The 21641-nt window shown below is 44.0% G+C and overlaps 1 protein-coding gene across 3 annotated transcripts; it reads right to left on the bottom strand.

Annotated features, from left to right (window-relative positions):
* Positions 1-285: 285 nt before the first annotated feature.
* nacc1b (nucleus accumbens associated 1, BEN and BTB (POZ) domain containing b) lies at positions 286-14844 on the bottom strand. Of its 3 annotated transcripts, none has more exons than XM_070441695.1 (9): positions 14602-14844; positions 11235-11386; positions 10281-10523; positions 9503-9721; positions 8514-8934; positions 5043-5162; positions 4575-4746; positions 4313-4410; positions 286-4147 (listed from the first exon to the last, which is right to left on the bottom strand). In XM_070441695.1, the coding sequence occupies exons 2-9, from the start codon at positions 11358-11360 to the stop codon at positions 3828-3830; spliced, it is 1719 nt and encodes a 572-aa protein (XP_070297796.1). In that variant the 5' UTR covers positions 11361-11386; positions 14602-14844; the 3' UTR covers positions 286-3827. The 3 variants fall into 3 exon arrangements, with proteins under 3 accessions (XP_070297796.1, XP_023999720.1, XP_023999722.1); XM_024143952.2 differs by lacking the exon at positions 14602-14844 and adding an exon at positions 14402-14592; XM_024143954.2 differs by lacking the exon at positions 14602-14844 and adding an exon at positions 13472-14033.
* Positions 14845-21641: the final 6797 nt, after the last annotated feature.

Here is a 21641-nt window from a genome sequence, read left to right as displayed (position 1 = left end):
CTACTTCCTTTGGGACAGAGCCATAGACCTGGGTCATAAAGTGAAGCAGTGACGCTGAATGAGATCAAGACTCTGAATGGGATTTAATGGTTTGTTTAGTGAACAGTTTGATGCTGTCCCCTCCCTCCCCCCCCTATGAGCCAGCCAGTGTTTCATCTATATTCATTTAGCAGCGGTGGCCCCACTCCTACATTATTGCACAGAGGCAAAATATGTAATTTTATTTATATATATATATATTTAAAAGTGTGTCTTGCAGGAATATATATATATATATATTATTCCTGCAAGACACACTTTTAAATGGACAGTTGTTGGCTCAATGACTGGAAGTCTATGGGAACAGCTAGCATGTCATTGTGCTAACGCCAGTAGCAATGCTGTGTGTCTATAGGCTTCTTCCTCTCCAGACTGTAGTACTGTATGTCCTCCTACTGAGTCAGACACAAACAGTCTCCTCTCATTCTCTACCACCCACACACACTGCTGGCAGCGTACCCAAACCACCCACACACACCGACATGCGCATTCGCCACTCCAGAAGCCAGACACACACGTATGCAGCACATAGAACCAGACCATCCTGGCACAGACATGCGCATTCCACACTCTCTCTCTGTCTTCCAGTCAAAGGCGTTAGCGTGAAGAGCTACAACTTAACACGCATGACTCCATATATGGCAGCAGAGAGAAATGGGGAGAAACTGCACACACACCAGCACGCATGCCTTTATACAGAGCCAACCAAGCATCCCATCCTCCCTCTCTCCCTCTCTCRGGAGACAGACTGTCCTCCTCTCTGTCTCTCTGTTCTGTCAGCCACTCACTCTTTCCTTTAAGGCAGCGCTTGACAAATGCATTAAAAAAAGTGCAAATTTCTCATCCTACTCTCTTCCTCTCTGTCAGTGGTAGAACTTGGTGAAGTCCCCAAGGATCATACCATGTGGTTAACAAAAGGAGGGGTGGGCTCCAGACCTCACCGCCACCCACCCGTCCAGGTCAAATGGAATAGGTCCACTGGAAGCTGTAGTAGTYCCTGCCCTTACACTTTTAAACCTCTTTGACAGTTAGCCTTTTTATACAAACACTCCAAAACATATATATATTTTTTTTTTCTTCTTTCAAAACTACAAACGTAAACAACATATGGCCCGTTTTAAAAGCCAGGCCTAAAAGCTGATACTTAGATAGCTCTGATCTAAAAAAAAAACAATGGTAGTTTCCAGATAGAAAAACAACTCGATGGCTTTCTTTTGGTTGGTTGGTTGAAAGGGGGAGTTACAATGACAATGTTAAGCCTATATTTTACCCAGGTTTATTTTATAGTTGTTTATTCTATACTCTGTCTGTTTGGGTTCACAGTCAGAGTGTGGGGGAAGTGTTACGATTGATTAACCCTCAACTCCAAAGCAGTGTGTGTGTGTGTTTTAGTGTGTGTGTGTTTTAGTGTGCGTGTGTGTTTTAGTGTGCGTTTCTACCCCAAACACACAGCAGACCACCTCAGTAACACACAGCAGACCAAGCCTGACAATCACAACAGAACCCACCGCGGACACCAACTGCATTACAAGGTGCTTCACTAACCTAGCCTGGGTGCCAGTCTGTTTCTACCCCCTTGTCAACTCCTTATGGAATTGTCACGCAAAGACTTACAAGGTGGCGGAAAGATCCTACAAACAGATCTGAGACCAGGCTATCACTAACAACTGTGTCTATAGCACTAGCATGTCTATGCTCACTTCTGCTCAGTGTACAAACCCCTTGAGCACTGATCTAGGATCAGCTTGCCCTCCCCAAACCCTAACCATGACAACTAGCGGGAAAACGCAAACAGACCATAGATCAGTGTTTAGGGGCAACGGGTTCTTCCTCCTTGACACACCATGATTCTACTGTATGATGGAATACTGGCGGTGGTGTCATCGGCTCCCTACTGGTACTGTGATAGATGGGAACTGCCACAGTCATCTTTCATCCAATCACTGATGAGCTGTAGCTAGAATGACAGTTGGTCGTTATTCAAGGCTTGTCACGGTCCATCTCCTCTCTGTAGTTTCTCACAAGGTGTGTTCAACAGAGCTGGGATGTTTATAGGCTGGCAGTGTGCTGCGGCTGGATCAGTCTGGGTGCACCGGAGTGTGTGTGTGTGTGTGTGTGTGTGTGTGTGTGTGTGTGTGTGTGTGTGTGTGTGTGAGATGCAGCATCACACACACACCAGAGTGATGGATGAATGAGTCAGCCAAGCGTGTGTGAGCACACTCCGTCTGGGATCTCACTCTCTGCCGCATGTGACAACACACACTTCTGTCACCATCCACACACTGACACGCATAGTGTGTGTGTGTGTGTCGTATTACTTTAATTGGCACCATTGTATCCGCCCAGGATGTATAGGGATTAGTCCTCCGGGGTACTTTAATCCGTGTGTGTGTGTGTGTGTGTGTGTCATGAATGCCTCTTTGCAGGATACACCAATCCTCCCTCAGTCCATAACGAAACCAAATACAGAATGGGTCCACCCTGTGTACACTACACATCTAACATAATGCCTCTACAACCCAGCCCCTACACCCTAGCCCCTACACCCTAGCCCACAGCTTCATGCTTGGTCAAATGGAGACAATTCTAGTATTTGGATAAGACTTGTATTATAGTATTATAGTGCAAGACAAGTACATTATTCAGTTATTACTTGCTTAATAGTGCGAGACAACAAATATGTCACTTTCCTTCTAAATGTGAATATGGGCGTGAGCTGACATGATTTTAAAACGGTACCTTACTCCTCTCTCTCTCTCTCTACACAGAATTCAGTAGACGTATAGGACATCATACTGCATCATCACCGTGGATACCAGATCAGAGCATCTTCTTCCTCGTCCAGTCACCAACTGTTCATCTTTCAGTAACACGTCTCCTCTGCTTTTCAGGGAGGCTTGGCAACAAGTCAAAGGTCACACACACGGAGAGAAAAAGAACTATGAGAAGAGAGTCACAAATTAACAGTGGAAGAAGTAGGAATGAAAACCGCCCTCTAAATGGTCAATGTCAGGGTCGGGGGGGAGGAGAGGGTTGGGGGGGGTCCAAAAGTCCTGCCAATATACAACAAACATATACCTATTTCAACCATTAAACCTTTACGTACCCCCCCACAAATATCAACCCCCTCCCCATACAATAGCCTTCAGTAGGACTTCCAGAGTCTCTATATAAACTGATGAATACAATCTAATCAAATCAATCGATCGATTACAATCTACTGTCCACAGACAATACATACAGGTGACTTGACAACGCTTCACGACCGATACATTCATTATCAAAACAGTGTTATTAGACCGTCAAGAGGAGACCCCCCCCCATTACCCCCAAAACCAGCCATTACTACCCCATTCAACCCAAAAGGCCCCTCCTCCTAGGGAATGTGTTTCAGCGATATGGAAAGGAGAAAGGACCTTTGCCAACAAAAGAACAAACATTAAAACAAGAAAAGATTGTACAATGGGGATCAGGGAATATTTCTAGGTTAAGCCCCCCCCCCTTACATTACAAACCTCCCCCGTCTTTCTTTCTGCACCTCTATCCCTCCATCTTTTCATCTCTCTCCCGCCCAAAAGGGGGCAGACACTATGTACATGGGTCCGGGACGGCGAGAGAGAGAACAAGGGATGTAACAGATATAATAAATGAAATTGCAAGTATAAAGGGAAGAGATTAAGACATGGAAAAGTGACATTAAAAAACAAACTAAAACTGAGGGAGGAAGTATCGCCGAGAGCAATGATCAAAGACCATCGACCAATAAGATCACAATAAGCCCACTCACTTTAAAACAAAGTGCTGCCGTCTCCGCCCACAACGCCTTGTAACCCCTCCCCCGAAGAAGGTCCCGCATCGCTATTGGCTGCCGCCGCCTCTTCTGCCAAGGAGTTGGGGTCGAACCCATGCTCCGCCCCCAGGGCATCGGCCTCCATCTTGACGGCGTCTGATTGGAGGAAAGCGGAGTAGGCGTCACCCTCGGCCATGAGGAGCTTGAGCTTCGGGATCCAGGACTTCCTGACGACCCGGCGGGCATTAGTGCACATGTCAGCCGCGATGGCGTTCATCTCGCTCTCCTTGAAGCTCGGCGCAAAGTTCTGGCAGTAAACTGTTGAGGGGAGAGATACAGTTAGGTGCTGCGGACAACATAGATGCACTGGAATGATGTGAAGAAATGCAGGTATATGACATCAACACGGTGTAGCACTGAGTGTGTGAGGCTTGTCCGGTGTGTGTGAAAGCAAAGCTGTGCACTGGAGTGTGTGACACTCACACTTGACGGCGTGCAGTACTCTGCTGTCCAGGGGCTTGCGGCTGGGGTCGTTTGTAGACGAGCGGATCCCCGTCCCACAGCTGTTAGCTAGAGTACTCCTGAGAGGGGGTGGAAAAGATACACACAGTATCATTTACTGGATGTCTTCACAAACAAATATTATGCTGCCTGAAGCGCATGCACCGATGCACAAAAGCAAGCACACAAAATGTACACGCTTCCAACAGTCAAACACACACACACACACCCTCCCTCCCCTCACCTGTCGAAGAAAGAGGCCAGCAGCCTCCTCAGTAGGACCTTGTGCCGCGTGCCGGCGCTGACGTGACAGTTCATGAGCTGGGCGCGGGAGATGAACACGGAGGTACCCGTCACCAGCTCCAGCCTCTCTGCAGGGTCACCCTCCTCGTACAGCCGCGGGTGGCACCGGTTACCTACACCAACCAATCAATCCATTCAAATGTATTAAAGCCTTTTTCGCAGCAGTTGCCAATCAATTCATAAAAATCAATCAATACAATAAGTGTTTTTACAGTAACAGGAGCCTGGTCTAAACACAGGTGGCAGCCACCAATTGCCTATGAATAAATGAATGACTGAACTCAGAATGTCAACGTGTATAGAGTTGCCTCAGACATGCGAGTACAACAGTACAACTACAGTATTACTTTAGAAAAAGAAGAACAGACACTATAGTATTACAAACTAAATGAAGTCTGTGTGTGTGTACCTATCTGGGTGATGAGTTCGGCAGGTAGCGAAGCCAGATCCTGGCGTAGCCTCACCCCCCTGCCGCCCCGGGTCTCGGCCGTGAGGTGCTCCGGTAGGGACTCCACACGCTCGCCCGCTACTGGGGTGGTACAGAGAGGGCACACGTTACACATGAATACACACAGAAACATTAAACACGCGGCTACATTAACACACATGTACACTGAACAAAAATATAAAAACGCAACATGTAAAGTGTTGGTCCCATGTTTCATGAGCTGAAATAAAAGATCCCAGAAATGTTCCATACGCACAAAAAACCTATTTCGCTCAAGTTTTGTGCAAACTTATTTATATCCTTGTTAGTGAGCATTTCTCCTTTGCCAAGATAACGGTCAGGTGGATGAATTGTGGCATATCAAGAAGGTGATTAAACAGCATGATCATTACACAGGTGCACCTTGTGCTGGGGACAATAAAAGGCCACTAAAATGGGCAGTTGTGTCACACAACACAATGCCACAGATGTCTCAGAGGGAGCGTGCTAATTGGCATGCTGACTGCAGGAATGTCCACCAGAGCTGTTGCCAGAGACTTTAATGTTAATTTCTCTAAGCCGCTTCCAACATCGTATTAGAGAATTTGCCAGTATGTCCAACCGACCTCACAAGCGCAGACTGTAACGTTGTGTGGGCGAGCGGTTTGCTGATGTCAACATTGTGAACAGAGTGCCCCATGGTTCTGGTGGGGTTATGGTATCGGCAGGCATAAGCTACGGACACACGAACACAATAGCAATTTATTGATTGGTAATTTGAATGCACAAAAATACCGTGACGAGATCCTGAGACCCATTGTGAGGCCCATTTAATTTTAGGTATCTGTGACGAACAGATGCATATCTGTATTCCTAGTCATGTGAAATAATTGATTTATTTCAAATTGTCTGATTTTCAAGCCTCATTGACCCTGCTTCGTAGTGTATATATATATATATATATATATATATATCTTTCAAAGACCTGATGTTCCAATGAAGATCACATCCCCTCCCAGATAACAGATATATCATCTAGAACTGTTTTGTTGCCATTATTTAAACAGGAAAGTCATRGAGAACACATTCTGTATTTAATTTCTCTCATTCCTTCACTATGACAAATAACCTATATCTTTTTTGCTTTCTCATATGAACTGTAACTCAGTAAAATCTTTGAAATTGTTGCATGTTGCATTTATATTTTTGTTAAGTGTACCAAAACATTAGGAACACCTTCTCTTTCCATGACAGACTGACCAGGTGAATCCAGGTGAAAGCTGCAGTATGATCCCTTATTGATGTCACTTGTTAAATCCACTTCAACCAGTGTAGATGAAGGGGAGGAGTGTGACATTTAGAGGGTGAATGGGCAAGACAAAAGACTGAAGTGCCTTTGAATGGGGTATGGTAGTAGAGGGGGTGCAACTCAATATTAGGAAGGTGTTCTTAATGTTTMGTACACTCAGTGTACAARTGGCTATAATGACATGCAGGTCTAGCTAACACTATCCTGCAACGGAGTGGGTCAGAGGAGAGGGTACATGTAACGACAGATATTTACACTTAAATATGTATCTATTAATATTGACATACCTACAACTAGCATTAATGTACAGACATAAGCAAAGGCAAACAGAACATACAGCAGATAGCAGAGTGATGCTAATTCCCCATCCTCTTCCAAATCAGGATCACAATCAGCTGCCTACTTGTTCCCTCTAATCTCGTCTCTTCCCTCATCTATCAGTCTATTGTTCTGACCTGAAGCACTCTTGCTCCCTCCCCCCTCGGGCTGGGAATTGCCAGGGACCTCACCATACGATTTTATCACGATATGATGTGTATTGCGATTCTCACAAATCTATATGTATTGCGATTTTTTACGGAGGTTTTATTGTGAATTGATGTTCAAAATATATTGCTCACCATATGTCTGCTGCAGAGAGACAAGAGGAGCCTTGAGAAAACACGTTTTGATCAGTCACGGAGATAAAAGTGCTGTAAACACATTGGCTCACTATTTAAACAGGAGATGGAGAACCAGCTATGGAATGAAAAATACCAGTTTTGGCTGGTAAAATACAGCCGGCTAACGCTACCTAGCAAATTATTAGAATATATTCACTACCGTTCAAAAGGGGGTCACTTAGAAATGTCCTGGTTTTTGAAAGAAAAGCACATTTTTTTGTCCGTTAAAATAACATCAAATTGATCAGAAAACTGTGTAGACATTGTTAATGTTGTAAATGACTGTTGTAGCTGGAAACGGCAGATTTCTTATGGAATATCTACATGGGCGTACAGAGGCCCATTATCAGCAACCATCCTGTGTTCCAATGGCACCTTGTGTTAGCTAATCCAAGTTTAGGTGGCACAGCTGAAAACTGTGATCCTGATTAAAGAAGCAATAAATCTGGCCTTTAGACTAGTTGAGTATCTGGAGCATCAGCATTTGTGGGTTCAATTACAGGCTCAACATGGCCAGAAACTTGTCAGTCTATTCTTGTTCTGAGAAATGAAGGCTATTCCATGCAAGAAATTGCCAACAAACTGAAGATCTCYTACAACGCTGTGTACTACTCCCTTCACAGAACAGCACAAACTGGCCCTTACCAGAAAAGAAAGAGGAGCCTCTTCACTGTTGACTTGAGACTGGTGTTTTGCGGGTACTAAACTAGACACTAATGTACTTGTCCTCTTGCTCAGTTGTGCACCCGGGCCTCCCACTCCTCTTTCTATTCTGGTTAGAGCCAGTTTGCGCTGTTCTGTGAAGGCGTTGTACGAGATCTTCAGTTTCTTGGCAATTTCCCGCATGGAATAGCCTTCATTTCTCAGAACAAGAATAGACTGACAAGTTTCAGAAGAAAGTTCCTCGTTTCTGGCCATTTTGAGCCTGTAATCGAACCCACAAATGCTGATGCTACAGATACTCAACTAGTCTAAAGAAGGCCAGTTTTATTGATTCTTTAATCAGCACAACAGTTTTCAYCTGTGCTAACATAATTGCAAAGGGGTTTTCTAATGATCAATCAGCCTTTTAAAATGATAAACTTGRATTAGCTAACACAACGTGCCATTGAAACACAGGAGTGATGGTTGCTGATAATGGGCCTCTGTACGCCTATGAAGATATTCCATTAAAAATCTGCAGTTTCCAGCTACAATAGTCATTTACAACATCAACAATGTCTACAGTGTATTTCTGATCAATTTGATGTTATTTTAATGGACATTGTTTTGTGCTTTTCTTTCAAAAACAAGGACCTTTCTAAGTGACCCCAAACTTTTGAACGGTAGTGTATATATATATTTTTTAAATAAATACTTGGGAGTCAAATATTGGTATAATATCGTCCCAAAATAATATTGCGATATGTGACTTTATCAATTCCCCCCCCCCCCCATAACTACGCTCCTCCAGACTCCTACCTCACCAACTCTCGCTCTCACCTGTGGCGCCCACATTGAGCATACTGTACATTGTGTACATGTTACAGATCTGCCTGTACTGCTCTTCGGCGCTGTCGTCGGTCACTTCCTCTTCCTCCTCGTCATCGTGGTAACTAAGGGGCGAGTCGCTGGTGTATATGCTCAGCGTCCCCGGACTCGTTCCGTCCGGCGTCCCCACGCTGCTGCTGTTATGGTTACTGTTGTTGTTGTTGTTGTTATGGTTACTGTGGTTAACAACATTTCTGACCATTGCATCTTGGGAGTTGCAGTTGTTTGATGAGGCGGAGGAGGAAGAGTAGCGGGCGGCTTTCCTGGACCCCCCTCCTCCTCCCGACCCCCCTCCCCCGTCACCGCGGTTGCCCCCCTCCCACAGGCGCTTGGCGACAGGGCTGCACACCACCGAGTAGGACGTGGCCTCCTGCTGAGAACGAGAGAGAAGAGATTAGCTACATAACATCTATTTAGTGTGTTGTCATCCGTTCATCATGTGAGAGGGCAGCCAAACTCATGTGCATTTATGCTTGAGCATTGAGTGTTTGTGTACTTCCTTGTATGGCACAGGAGACAAAGAAGTTCACCGCTTGCACCTTTGACCAGATGGGCATACTACAAAGCAGGATTAATGAGTTAGCTAGCTAACTTTTATTTTAAAAAACAAATAATTATAGAATTTCTGGTTCATTAAGAAAGCTAAACTTGTTGAGTCAATTAGACTATGTCCACTTCAAGCTTATCTTTCAAATAAAGACATTTTAGAATATTTAGGCAAGTTAGCCGCCTAACTCATTTATCCTGCTGTGTAGTACACCCCTCTGCTCTATGAAAGACCTGACGTTCCACTGAAGATTGCATCTCCTCCCAGATAAGATATATATTCCAGGACTTTATTTTTTTTGCCTTTCTTTAACCAGGAAAGTAATTGAGAACATTTAATTTCTATTCCATTCCTCCACTATGACAAATAACCTATATCTTTTTTGCCAGCTCACCTGCTGTGACTGTGGTGTGGGTTGTGGCGTAGTCCCGCTCTGCTCCGTCTTCACCCTCAACACCAGGGGGAGGGGTGTCAGGCAGGAGGCGGGCCTACATGCTGCCGAGGAAACCACCCCAGCCCCTCCCCCTGTGGTTTGAGTGACAGGGCTCTGGGGCTCGGACGGCGGAGTCTCTTCTGCATGAAGACCCTGGGAGTCACAGCTAGGGGAGGAGACCTGGAGGAAGAATATGCAAATGAAGAGGTAAATAAATCTGAGAAAAATCTGTAAAATATTTAAGACTATGTAAAGTGGGAACTGGAAAGCTTTGACAAGGAGAACCTTAGCCTAATGCAGGGGTAGGCAACTAGATTCAGCCGTGGGCTGATTTTTGTTGGAGCGAATAATCGGGGGCCGGAAAATAATTATAATAATTTGCACACTGGAAATTGACCACAACAAAGCCCCAAAAAGAGATTTAAAAATAACAATCATTTCATACCTTGATTATATTGAGACATGATCACGTCTTATATTTTGTGAAGGAATACTTGGGAACAGATTTCATAAAATAAACAATGTTTACAAAAGAAAACACCTGTTGCCAACCCCTGTCCTAATGAAACAATCCACTTGTGCTGTCAGTTGCAGTCCAATTATCTCCCAACATCTACCTATGGTGCTAATTATCTCCCAACATCTACCTATGGTGCTAATTATCTCCCAACATCTACCTATGGTGATCATAGGAGCTGGCAAGACAGCACAAACAGGTTGCTATGGTTACACTAGATACCTTAAGGAAGAACTCTGTGCCCTTCTCCATGATCTGCTGAATCTGCAGGAAGCCTGCGGTGTACATGAGGAGGAACTGGTCCCCCACGTTCATGCTGAGGCGGCCTGTGTAGCAGAAGGCTAGGATCTGTTGGAAGCTCTGGGGCTGGACGGCCGGGGGTAGCTCCACCACACTGCTCTTCCCTCCAGCGTTGAACAGGTCCCGGAAGTAGGAGCTACTGGCCGCCAGGACCGCCCGGTGCGCCTGGGGAGGGATGGAGAGGAAGGGGTGAATACATATACAGCACACAGGCTTCTTTTTAAACAAACTTGAGGTACAACCAGAGAATATTTCACCAGGGTTCTTAACCCTAATCAAAATTCAGGCATTATCAGATCAATCTAGCGACGGATTAGCCGTCGCCCTAAGTTGGCTTGTCAATGAGGTAAATAACGGTCAGATTGGTTCAGGTTACTCCAAAAAACAACATTGATGTTTATCTTCTTTTTTTTTACCCCTTTTTCTCCCCAATTTCGTGGTATCCAATTGGATAGTTGTCTCATCGCTGCAACTCCCGCACGGACTCGGGAGAGGCGAAGGTCGAGAGCCATGCGTCCTCCGAAACACAACCCAACCGCACTGCTTCTTGACACAATGCACATCCAACCCGGAAGCCAGCCGCACCAATGTGTCAGAGGAAACACTGTACGCCTAGCGACCTGGTCAACATGCACTGCGCCTGGCCTGCCACAGGAGTCGCTAGTGCGCGATGAGACAAGGATATCCCTGCCGGCCAAACCCTCCCTAACCCGGACGACGCTAAGCCAATTGTGCGCCGCCCCATGGGCTTCCCGGTCGCGGCCGGCTGCGACAGGGCCTGGGCTCAAACCCTGGTGGCACAGCTAGCACTGCGATGTGGTGCCTTAGACCACTGCGCCACCCGGGAGGCCCGCATTGATGTTTATCAACTCCTACCTTGAAGGCGTGTCCCTTGACAACAACGGAGACGTCGCAGTAGAGCCCCTGGAGCCTCTGCTCATTGAGACACTCCAACACGTTGTTGCCAAAGTTAGGGATCGCCATCTGTAGCGTCTGAGCCATAACGCTCTAGCCCAGCACCACCGGGTCTATAACAAGGAGAGAAATGTTATATTAGGTCTTGCCTATGTCATGGGTATGTCATGTAGGCTACAAAGTTAGGGGTTGTCATCTGTAGCGTCTGAGCCATAACGCTCTAGCCAAGCACCACCGGGTCCAATAGCAGGGAGAGAAATGGTTATATAGGTCTATGTCATGTACGGTATATGTTATGGATCGCTTACTGTTTGTTGTTGATTATTGGAGGCGAGAAAGGGGGGGGGGGGCAGAGGGGAAAAGGGAGAGAGACTGGGATTGAAATAAGGAGAGTGATGGGAGGGAGGGGGATAGAGGGATGACTAATGCACCTTTAATAAAGAGCTCATTGAAATAAAACAATTGCCAATTAAGTTTGTCTCATTCAGTTGAAATAAAAAATGTTCAATTCTGCGGTGGGTAACTAGCTTTTGTCCTTACTTCGTTGTTTTGTTTTTGAACGAGACAAGAGAAAAGGCAACAGAATTCCATGACATAATTATTCAGTTTTGTTTGGTTTGTTGCCATCCAGCCTTGATGTGTCAGATCACAAGTAGAAAGAACGGCTGTCAAACTTGCCTCTCCACAAAGAACCCTTAAAAGTTTCCCCCTCTTTTTGAAGACTTTGCATCGAAGAAGACTGCCACAACTTTAACTGACTGGCGGCACATAASACACCATGATACCTTTTAATTTAGATTATTTTTAGAGCACTAACTGTGTAATGAACCACATGTGACTGGGAATCAATGGAAAGGCCACGACCATGAGCCAATAGGCTAATAAAAAACACTCCGATGGGGATTAGGCCTATTTAATAACAAGGTCAAGCAAAGCTAATTTCATCAACACTCATACGATTAAACAATGAACGGACCTATATGTTGTCCTTAAAAACAGCTACTCAAGTGCCAACTGAAGGAAAATAGCCTATGGAATAGCCTAAAAACAAACATTTTATATTTATAGAACCGTGTCTAATTAAGATCTATGGTCTTGCTCTTTGCATACACATTTGTATCTGTGTAAGTTAATATACATGCATTTCTCCATTAAAACTATATAAACAGAGAAAGAACGCATAACAATTTATCTACTGCCACTGCATAAGAGAGCACACTTTCAACTTTTCAATAATTATTCTCACAATTAAAACAGGTTGAACTTTATATTTAGCCTAGTACATTTCCTTATCATCAAACTGAGAACATATTGGTTAATTTTGATTGGAGGAATGCAGAATAGAACCAATCAAAACGACCACCTAAACCCATCATCACATTAGGTTCCATTCCTCTTGTGACACAACATCCAAGAACATAAAGGCAGTTCATTTAACTGATTTGACCTCTAACCCTCTACCTACCAGTAACAGTATATGGCCACACGTCACCACCACACAATGTTTATGTCAGGTTTATGTGAGGGACAATAATATTACATAATCTGAATAAAATTCCATATTTTGCCACCTGAATTTAAGTTTTACTTTAATGAAAGAAAAAATATGTATACTTTATTCAACCTCTAACCCCCCCAGCCGTGACATTATAAAACAACACACCACCACAAACCGATTAGTCAGACAGGATTATATTACGGGTTAAGAAACTAAATGCTATTTTTTGCTGATGCCACCTTATTTTTATTTTGTACAAGCATATAAGATCAATTAATAAGCGCACATTCAGCAATCTAATCAAATACAAATGTAAAAATATTTTTTATATAAATGATAGGCATGGCTGTAGCCAACAATCAATCAATCAAATACTATGATATTCAATTTCCTGGTTTGGGAGGTGAAAAGGTAGCCACAGTTAGCAAGTAGCAAGCTAAAAGCTAATGCTAATTTGATGTTAACCAAATTAAAATGTCAAATTCTTGAACGTCCATGTCATCAATTGAACACTGTCAAGTAAAGGCATTTGCTTATTTACTTGAAAACATTTGCTTTAAAGAGTAAAAAATGAAGGAATCTACTTTGCATCAACCGGCATGTGGCTATATTATGTAGCTAGCCTCCCAAGAGCACGAATAATATTAACTTTAAGCGGAATATACTGTACTTCGATGAATCATTAATAGCTCAATCTCACATCGAAGGATAGCGGGAGAGACTCGACGGTGCCCGCCAAGGGAAGACTAGAGGCTTGAACAGCGGTAGAACAGCCAGACGGAGTGGGCAGAGAGCTGTCCGTGCCCCGTTTTGTGCCAGTATCTTTGCCCCGTGAGATTCGGAGCGCTCGGGCTGGCACGGGCCGGYGGGCGACGGAAAGAGCGGACGGTTGGATAACAAAACAATACTTTATCACCGGTTCTCTCGCTCTGTTTATGTCGATACAGCCGTTAATTTGCTCTATCAAACTAGCTAAAAGACAACGGCACGTATTCTGTCACAAAAATAGTAGAACAAATAAAATATTCAGGAGTTCGCATCACCCGTCGCTCTCGCCCCCACTCTGTGCCAGAGCTGTCGGTTAGAGTTACCTCCTTGGGCCTAGGCTAGCTACTCGGGATACACTGTACTTTTATTTTGGGTTAGCCCATCGCATAATGTAACCCGGCGCCAGCTGAGTTATCACCCAAATTAAGTATTTGTRGCCCGAAACAATGGATCATCCAATTAATGTTTCGTTTAGTAAAAATCTGAATTTCTAAATATTTTAGTTATTTTTGGGAGGTAGCTTGGGGGGTGGTCCCCGGTCAACACTCAACAGGTCAATCCGGGACAAACGTAGGCAAGCAACTGGGGGGGGGGCGAGTCAGACTGAACCATGCATGCTTGCAGCGAGTGGTGATATAGCTTGTAGCCTATGAGTTCCTGCTAGCCAAGACACCAATTTAACCAGTTAACGACAACACGCGATGAACATAAACCCCCAATCGCATTAACCATTTCTGTTAGGAGTAGACTCATTCTACTGGGAAAATGTCACTCTTCAACGAAACATCCAGGTAAAACCCGGCCGCGTTTCAAAAGTTGAGGAATAAAGAGCGAGAGAGAGCGCGGAATACTGTGAACTCACCGATGAAAGGCAGGCTAGGCAACCCGTGGTGTTTGCAGGCAGTGTGTGAGTGTGAAGCATAGACGGTAGCTATATAGCCACTAAAGTGGTTAAAGTTTTGCTGGTGCTGCTGTTCGGTGTTCCAACTCAGCCCATCCCCCACCGCACACCTTCCCAAAAACAATAGCTAACTAACCCGCCCACTCCCCAAAAAAACTCACACGGAACCGCTCTCAATTCCTCCCCGAAGAACAGCCACTTCACAACAGCTAGCCACCTCGCCGACTTCCCGTGTCCTTTCTGACCCCGGTGAACCCTGGTAAAACCCACCCCCCTCACTATATTCCGTTGGAAAGTGTTTCAATGGAGTAGTGCAGAAGCGTTCGGTCCTCTCCCTCTCTACAGGCAGCCATTCAGTGTGAGCACAGCACAGGTGGAGAAGCAGAGCGCAGAGCTATCGAGGGAGTCCAAAACGGTACCCAGAGGTGGAGGAAAAGATCACAGAGCTAACCGATCTCTCAGACAGAAAGCGTCCCCAACCAACCCGGATGCCCCTGTCTGTCTCCACCAACTGCCCAATTCAAATCACACACACATTTTCCGTCTCTCCCATACCTGTGGGACTCCCTCTTGTCCAGACACCCCAGTTGACTGGTGATTCAGAGTGGAGATCGACGGGAAGCCGCCGGTAACGCTTAAATCTCCTCCCCGGTTGGATTGAGAGTTTGCTGCGGTGCTGAATGTGCTATTTTCGTATGTCTAGACTTCTCAGGTGAGCCCCTAGGCGTCTATAGTACGCGCACAGAGTACAAACTACCATCTGCATTCAAACAATTGGAAAAGCTATAGAGCTGCCTAGATACAGTTCTTTCTTACTGTTAAAATGCATCTTTCTTCATCATGGCCATAATTGTTGTTAGACGAGCGCCATCCCCCGCTTTAGATGTTAAATAATGATAATTAATAATTTCATAACAATTCATAATTCTCTTTAATCATACGTATTATAAATGCTTTAGCCCTGACGCGTTCAGGGTATCACTTGAAATCACGATGGCAATGATAATTGTCACGTACATGCTGCTGCATACAGTGCCAGAAATGAAGAAAACTTGTGAAGAATTGAGGCATCTGTCAAACTAATAGGGATCTCTCATCGCCAACATTTGCTTGCTTCTTGCCTCCTAGTCCTATCATATCCGCCTCATATGACTCTAATGGAAACATAATGTAAAACAACATTAAAACCCTTCTAATTTTATCTACAGTATCACATTTAGGCCTATTGAATAAAGGCTTTTCATGTAACTTTTGAACATTTTCTTCTTCGCACATCCAAGGCATGGAAAGTAGGCCAACCGCCGGATGAATGACCGCTCTGTCCTATGTCTTTCTATTACAAAAGACATGTTCATTACAGTACACCGTAGCAAAATGTTTTGCAATGGAACACGAAAAACTCAGAATCTCTCCCTGTTTCAGTCCATTTGGTGCAGAATGAATATGACCCAGTTATGAGAATTCTCTCATAGAATTAGGAATTAGTAACTCTATATAGAGCTGCACAGTGGAGGTGTCATAATACCCATAAAACCTAGTGGTCAAACAGAGAAAAGGTTCCAATCTTTTTTTGGGGTGGGATTTTACAAACACAAAAATAAGGGCTGTGTTTCATGTAGGCTTACCCTGGCGTGACGTTTTGATAACCATATAAATCTGTGTCGGACAAGGTGACTTATCAATATAATAGTCTCTTATTCGAAAATGCTTATTAGCATCAAAGTAGACATACAAGACTACAAATCCCTGCAAGCTCCTGCACGTCATCTCTAGCTGACACCTTTGCTAACAGGTATTGTGTCAATTTAAAACTTGCACAAGACAGTTCACAGAATTGTCAATTTAAAGACATGTTGCCAATTTATTAATTACTACATTTAGCTAACATTATATAGTTAATCCAAAGATTGTTACCTTTGCCTCGATTCAGCAGTCTCGTCCAGATCAATATGGCATTTGTAGTTCTTTATTAGCAGCCAATTAGCAGTTCATTTTTGGGGGGTAAATACAGGTGAAAATATTGATAAAAGTCACCTTGTCCTCGAGAGATTTCCACAGTTATCAAAACATCATGAATGCCAGGGTAAGCCTACACGAAACACAGCCCTTATTTTAAGTGTTTCTAATGGGAAAAATAACTTGTGGAACCATTTCTCTGTTTGACCGCTAGGTTTTATGGGTATTATGACTCATACTGTGGTACTCTATATGCATTTTCTTCTCTCATTTGAAACGTGGGGCAAGAAATGTGAATTGTTTTGCTCTCAAAAAAGGGTGCCATTGAAAGCAGTGATTACTGGGGTAGCAGTAAATGTAAAAGTTGACTAAATTAAGGGGAAGATTCCCGGGGGTTTGTGATGCTCGTCGTTTGGTGCGACGCAGACAGGGTGTGTGAGTAGTGAAACAGAAGAGTCATTGTCTGTTCTTTTGAGTTTCGATGTTGAGTCTTTGCCTGACAAAGTGATGTTAGGATATATAAGTTGTCCTGTACAAGCTTTTGTGCCGAATACATTACATTGTTACAGGTGTCAAGCTTATGGGCATGTGGCAGCAGTGTGTAGGAGGGAAGTTCCTAGGTGTGAGAAGTGTGCAGAAGGGCATTAAACAAAGGAATGTGTAGCATTGGGAATAGAGCGGTATGTGTTAATTGTACGGATGCCCATGGGCTGGGGATCAGAATTATATTACTATTTTTTTTTCACCTTTATTTAACCAGGTAAGCTAGTTGAGAACAAGTTCTCATTTACAACTGCGACCTGGCCAAGATAAAGCAAAGCAGTGTGGCAAAAACAACAACACAGAGTTACACATAAACAAATGTACAGTCAATACCACAAAATAAAAATCTATGTACAGTGTGTGCAAATGTAGAAGATTAGGGAGGTAAGGCAATAAATAGGCCATAGAGGCTAAATAATTACAATTAGCATTAACACTGGAGTGATAGATGTGCAGATGATGATGTGCAAGTAGAGATACTGGGGTGCAAAAGAGAAAAAAGATAAATAACAATATGGGGATGAGGTAGTTGGGTGTGCTATTTACAGATTGGCTCTGTACAGGTACAGTGATCGGTAAGCAGCTCTGACAGCTGATGCTTAAAGTCAGAGAGGGAGATATGAGTCTCCAGCTTCAGTGATTTTTGCAATTCGTTCCATTTATTGGCAGCAGAGAACTGGAAGGAAAGGCGGCCAAACAAAGGATATGATGACAGGCGGAGCAGGTCTTTTGCTGATGCCATGTCACATTTTAGTTTTTTATATGACATTCTTTTTTTGTGTGGTCAATTTCGACCAGAGTTACACATGGAATAAACAAACATACAGTCAATAATACAATAGAAAAAGTCTATATACAGTGTGTGCAGATGAGGGAGGATAAGGGAGGTAAGGCAATAAATAGGCCATAGCGGCGAAATAATTACAATATAGCAATTAAACACTGGAGTGATAAATGTGCAGAAGATGAGTGTGCAAGTAGAGATACTGGGGTGCAAAGGAGCAAAATAAATAACGATTTGGGAATGAGTAGTTGTTTGGGTTATTTACAGATGGGCTATGTACAGGTGCAGTGATCTGTGAACTGCTCTGACAGTTGGTGCTTAAAGATAGTGAGGTAGATATGAGTTTACAGCTTCAGTGATTTTTGCAGTTCGTTCCAGTCATTGCAGCAGAGAACTGGAAGGAAAGGGCCAAAGGAGGAATTGGTTTTGGGGGTGACCAGTGAAATATACCTGCTGGAGCGCGTGCTATGGGTGGGTGCTGGTATGGTGACCAGTGAGCTGAGATAAGGCGGGGCTTTACGTAGCAAAGACTTATAGATGACCTGGAACCAATGGGTTTGGCGACGAATATGAAATGAGGGCCAGCCAACGAGAGCATACAGGTCGCAGTGGTGGGTAGTATATGGGGCTTTGGTGACAAAACAGATGGCACTGTGATAAACTGCATCCAATTTGCTGAGTAGAGTGTTGGAGGCTATTTTGTAAATGACATTGCCGAAGTCAAGGATTGGTAGGATAGTCAGTTTTACGAAGGTGTATGTTGGCAGCATGAGTGCAGGATGCTTTGTTGCGAAATAGGATGCTGATTCTAGATTTAATATTGGATTGGAGATGCTTAATATGAGTCTGGAAGGAGAGTTCAGAGGTAGAGGTGGATCAGAGAATCACCAGCAGCAAGAGCGACCTCATTGATTTATACAGAGAAAAGAGTCGGCCGAGGATTGAACCCTGGGCACCCCATAGAGACTGCCAGAGGTCCGGACAACAGGCCCTCCGATTTGACACACTAAACTCTGTCTGAGAAGTAGTTGGTGAACCAGGCGAGGCAGTCATTTGAGAAACCAAGGCTGTTGAGTCTGCCGATAAGGATGTGGTGATTGACAGAGTCGAAAGGTTTGGCCAGTTGATGAATACGGCTGCACAGTATTGTCTCTTATCGATGGCGGTTAAGATATCGTTTAGGACCTTGAGCGTGGCTGAGGTGTACCTATGACCAGCTCGGAAACCAGATTGCATAGCGGAGAAGGTACGGTGGGATTCGAAAATGGTCGGTGATCTGTTTGTTAACTTGGCTTTCAAAGACCTTAGAAAGCCAGGGTAGGATATATATAGGTCTGTAGCAGTTTGGACTAGAGTGTGTCACGACCCCTCCTCTGCAGGTGCAGGGGGCGGTTCCTCCTGCAGGCAGAGGAGGGTCGTTAGTGATTGGAGTCACCTGGGCTCAGGGGTATTTAAACTGCTGCTTCACTAATCTCTCTCTCTGCTCCTCCAGGTATGATCCTGTTTTGTTTGTTCCTTAGTAGTTTTGCATAGTTTTCACTCACACACAACAGATTCACGCATCCATGCACTTTACATACACCTTACATATAATACTTCCACACCTCATTCCTTTTTTTTAGTTTAAAATCCCGCTTTAAACGTGGCCAGAAAAAATAATGAAAGTATGCGATCATAAGTTTTTACGAACACCCATATGACCTGCCACATCACCATGCGAAGTTTGCAACACTTTATTTCGCAAAGTAGTAGGTACAACTATTTGAAAGACTGGTTCTCCTAGACCCTGATCATAGTGTGGAACCCATTTCCTGACCAACAGCCCATCCATAAGAAAATAACACTGAGCACTATTCCCCTCTTTGAAGAAGGGGATGGCCGCGGCAGCTTTTCCAATCTTTGGGGATCTCAGACGATACGAAGAGAGGTTGAACAGGCTAGTAATAGGGGTTGCGACAATTTCGGCGGATAATTTTTAGAAAGAGGAGGGTCCAGATTGTGTAGCCCGGCTGATTTGTAGGGGTCCAGATTTTGCAGCTCTTTCAGAACATCAACTATCTGAATTTGGGCGAAGGAGAAATATGGGAGGCTTGGGCAAGTTGCTGTGGGGGGTGCAGGGCTGTTGACCGGGGTAGGGGTAGCCAGGTGGATAGCATGGCCAGCTGTAGAAAAATGCTTATTGAAGTTCTCAATTATCGTAGATTTATCGGTGGTGACAGTGTTTCCTAGCCTCAGTGCAGTGAGCAGCTGGGAGGAGGTGCTCTTATTCTCCATGGACTTTACAGTGTCCCAGAACTTTTTGGAGTTTGTGCTTCAGGATGCAAATTTCTGTTTGAAAAATGTCCCATGCGAGAGAGGCAGGTTGAGGTTTCCAGGGTTAGAGTAGTGCAGAAGTTGTCATATGCTGAGGCAGTGAAGAAAGTAGAAGAAGATGGGTCATGGGGAGGGATCCTGAGAGGAGTGGTCTGAGTTGTAGATCTGTACCAGTACAGAGGGAAGGCCAACAAGTGATATGTATTTCAGTAAGATTAGATTTTTAGCATTTATAGTAATGGTTATCAACTGTACTGCAGGGATGGAATGTAAGTCACAGAAAATTGAGGTTGTGTTGGCAGCTGCAGAGAGGTATTTGAGTGTGCGAGACGTGAAGAAGAGTTAGTGTGTGTTGTGGTGGTGTCCCATCCTTTCAGGTTGTTGGCCTGAGGTAGGACTAAATAGATTTACAAAGTGGAGTAGGGTGGTGATATTTTTAAATTATTTTAAATTTTTTAGTGATTGTAGTGTTACATGGTAGGGTATTTGTATATATATTTTTTTCAAGCAAAGTATAAGCGAGTTGTAATCCAGTCTAGTAGGTGGCGGTAATCCAACATGTATTGGATACTAACCGCAGTTAAACCTCAGCGAAGAAGAAGAATTCGAAACGCGTTTTTACCTTTTTCTGTTTGGTTCTGCGCAGTTTCTGTAGTTGTGGTCCATGCATGTCTGCGTCCATGTGTTAACTTGAGTTTTGCAACAAATAGCTAGTGAGTTATTACCGTTGTCATACAGTAAATATCCAAAATCATCAAATACAGCTATATCTTAAGTTGTCAACTTGGGAAAGTGCGCCGCAGAGAAGGTAATCGTTTTTATCTTACTTGATAGCTAAGTACCGGTAGCTAGCCTGTAAGCGCTTCGGCTCATTTCAATGCAGTCAGTTAGCTAGCATTGTGAACTTAGCCGGTGTCAGCATGTCAAAGTTGCAAGTGTTTTAACATAACTTTTACGGTGTGAATGTTCAATGTTAGTTAGATTGCTGGTGTCTTTTTTTCTCTCTGACAAAACAAGCTCTGACTTCTTTGAAGGGGGTGCGCCCTGGTTTATGTAGCTAGCTTGCTACCTTAGCAAGCTGCTCTGACTTCAGCTCAGGCATCATTAACGTAATAGATCATTTTTGCTTCAAGCCATGGTTTAGCGAACAGTCTTTGTCCAACAGCTCATTTTCTGTGTGTGTTGTCAGTTCATGCTCTAGTCTAAACTGTGGAGGAAGAGCCCTAAGTCTAACCAATGTCTGTTTTTCCAACAGCACTGTGTAACCTCGCACAATATCAAGTTTATTTTATTTTATGTAGCCCTTCGTACATCAGCTAATTTCTCGAAGTGTTGTACAGAAACCCAGCCTAAAACCCCAAACAGCAAGCAATGCAGGTGTAGAAGCACGGCGGCTAGGAAAAACTCCCTAGAAAGGCCAAAACCTAGGAAGAAACCTAGAGAGGAACCAGGCTATGAGGGATGACCAGTCCTCTTCTGGCTGTGCCGGGTGGAGATTATAACAGAACATGGCCAAGATGTTCAAATGTTCATAAATGACCAGCAGGGTCAAATAATAATCAGGAGTAAATGTCAGTTGGCTTTTCATAGCCGATCATTAATAGT

The sequence above is a fragment of the Salvelinus sp. IW2-2015 genome, unplaced genomic scaffold (assembly GCF_002910315.2).
Source record: "Salvelinus sp. IW2-2015 unplaced genomic scaffold, ASM291031v2 Un_scaffold4569, whole genome shotgun sequence".
In the NCBI taxonomy this organism is placed as follows: domain Eukaryota; kingdom Metazoa; phylum Chordata; class Actinopteri; order Salmoniformes; family Salmonidae; genus Salvelinus; species Salvelinus sp. IW2-2015.
This window is presented reverse-complemented; position numbering and strand designations above follow the sequence as displayed.

Bases quoted from the DNA above. Each gene is read 5' to 3' on its own strand.
- nacc1b (XM_070441695.1), bottom strand. From the start codon at position 11,360: ATGGCTCAGACGCTACAGATGGCGATCCCTAACTTTGGCAACAACGTG. The intron at 9,722-10,280 runs GTATCTAGTGTA...TTCTTCCTCCAG, and splicing joins GCACAGAGTTCTTCCTTAAG to GTCTCCTCCCCTAGCTGTGA. The intron at 4,411-4,574 runs GTGAGGGGAGGG...ACCCCCTCTCAG, and splicing joins CTGGCCTCTTTCTTCGACAG to GAGTACTCTAGCTAACAGCT.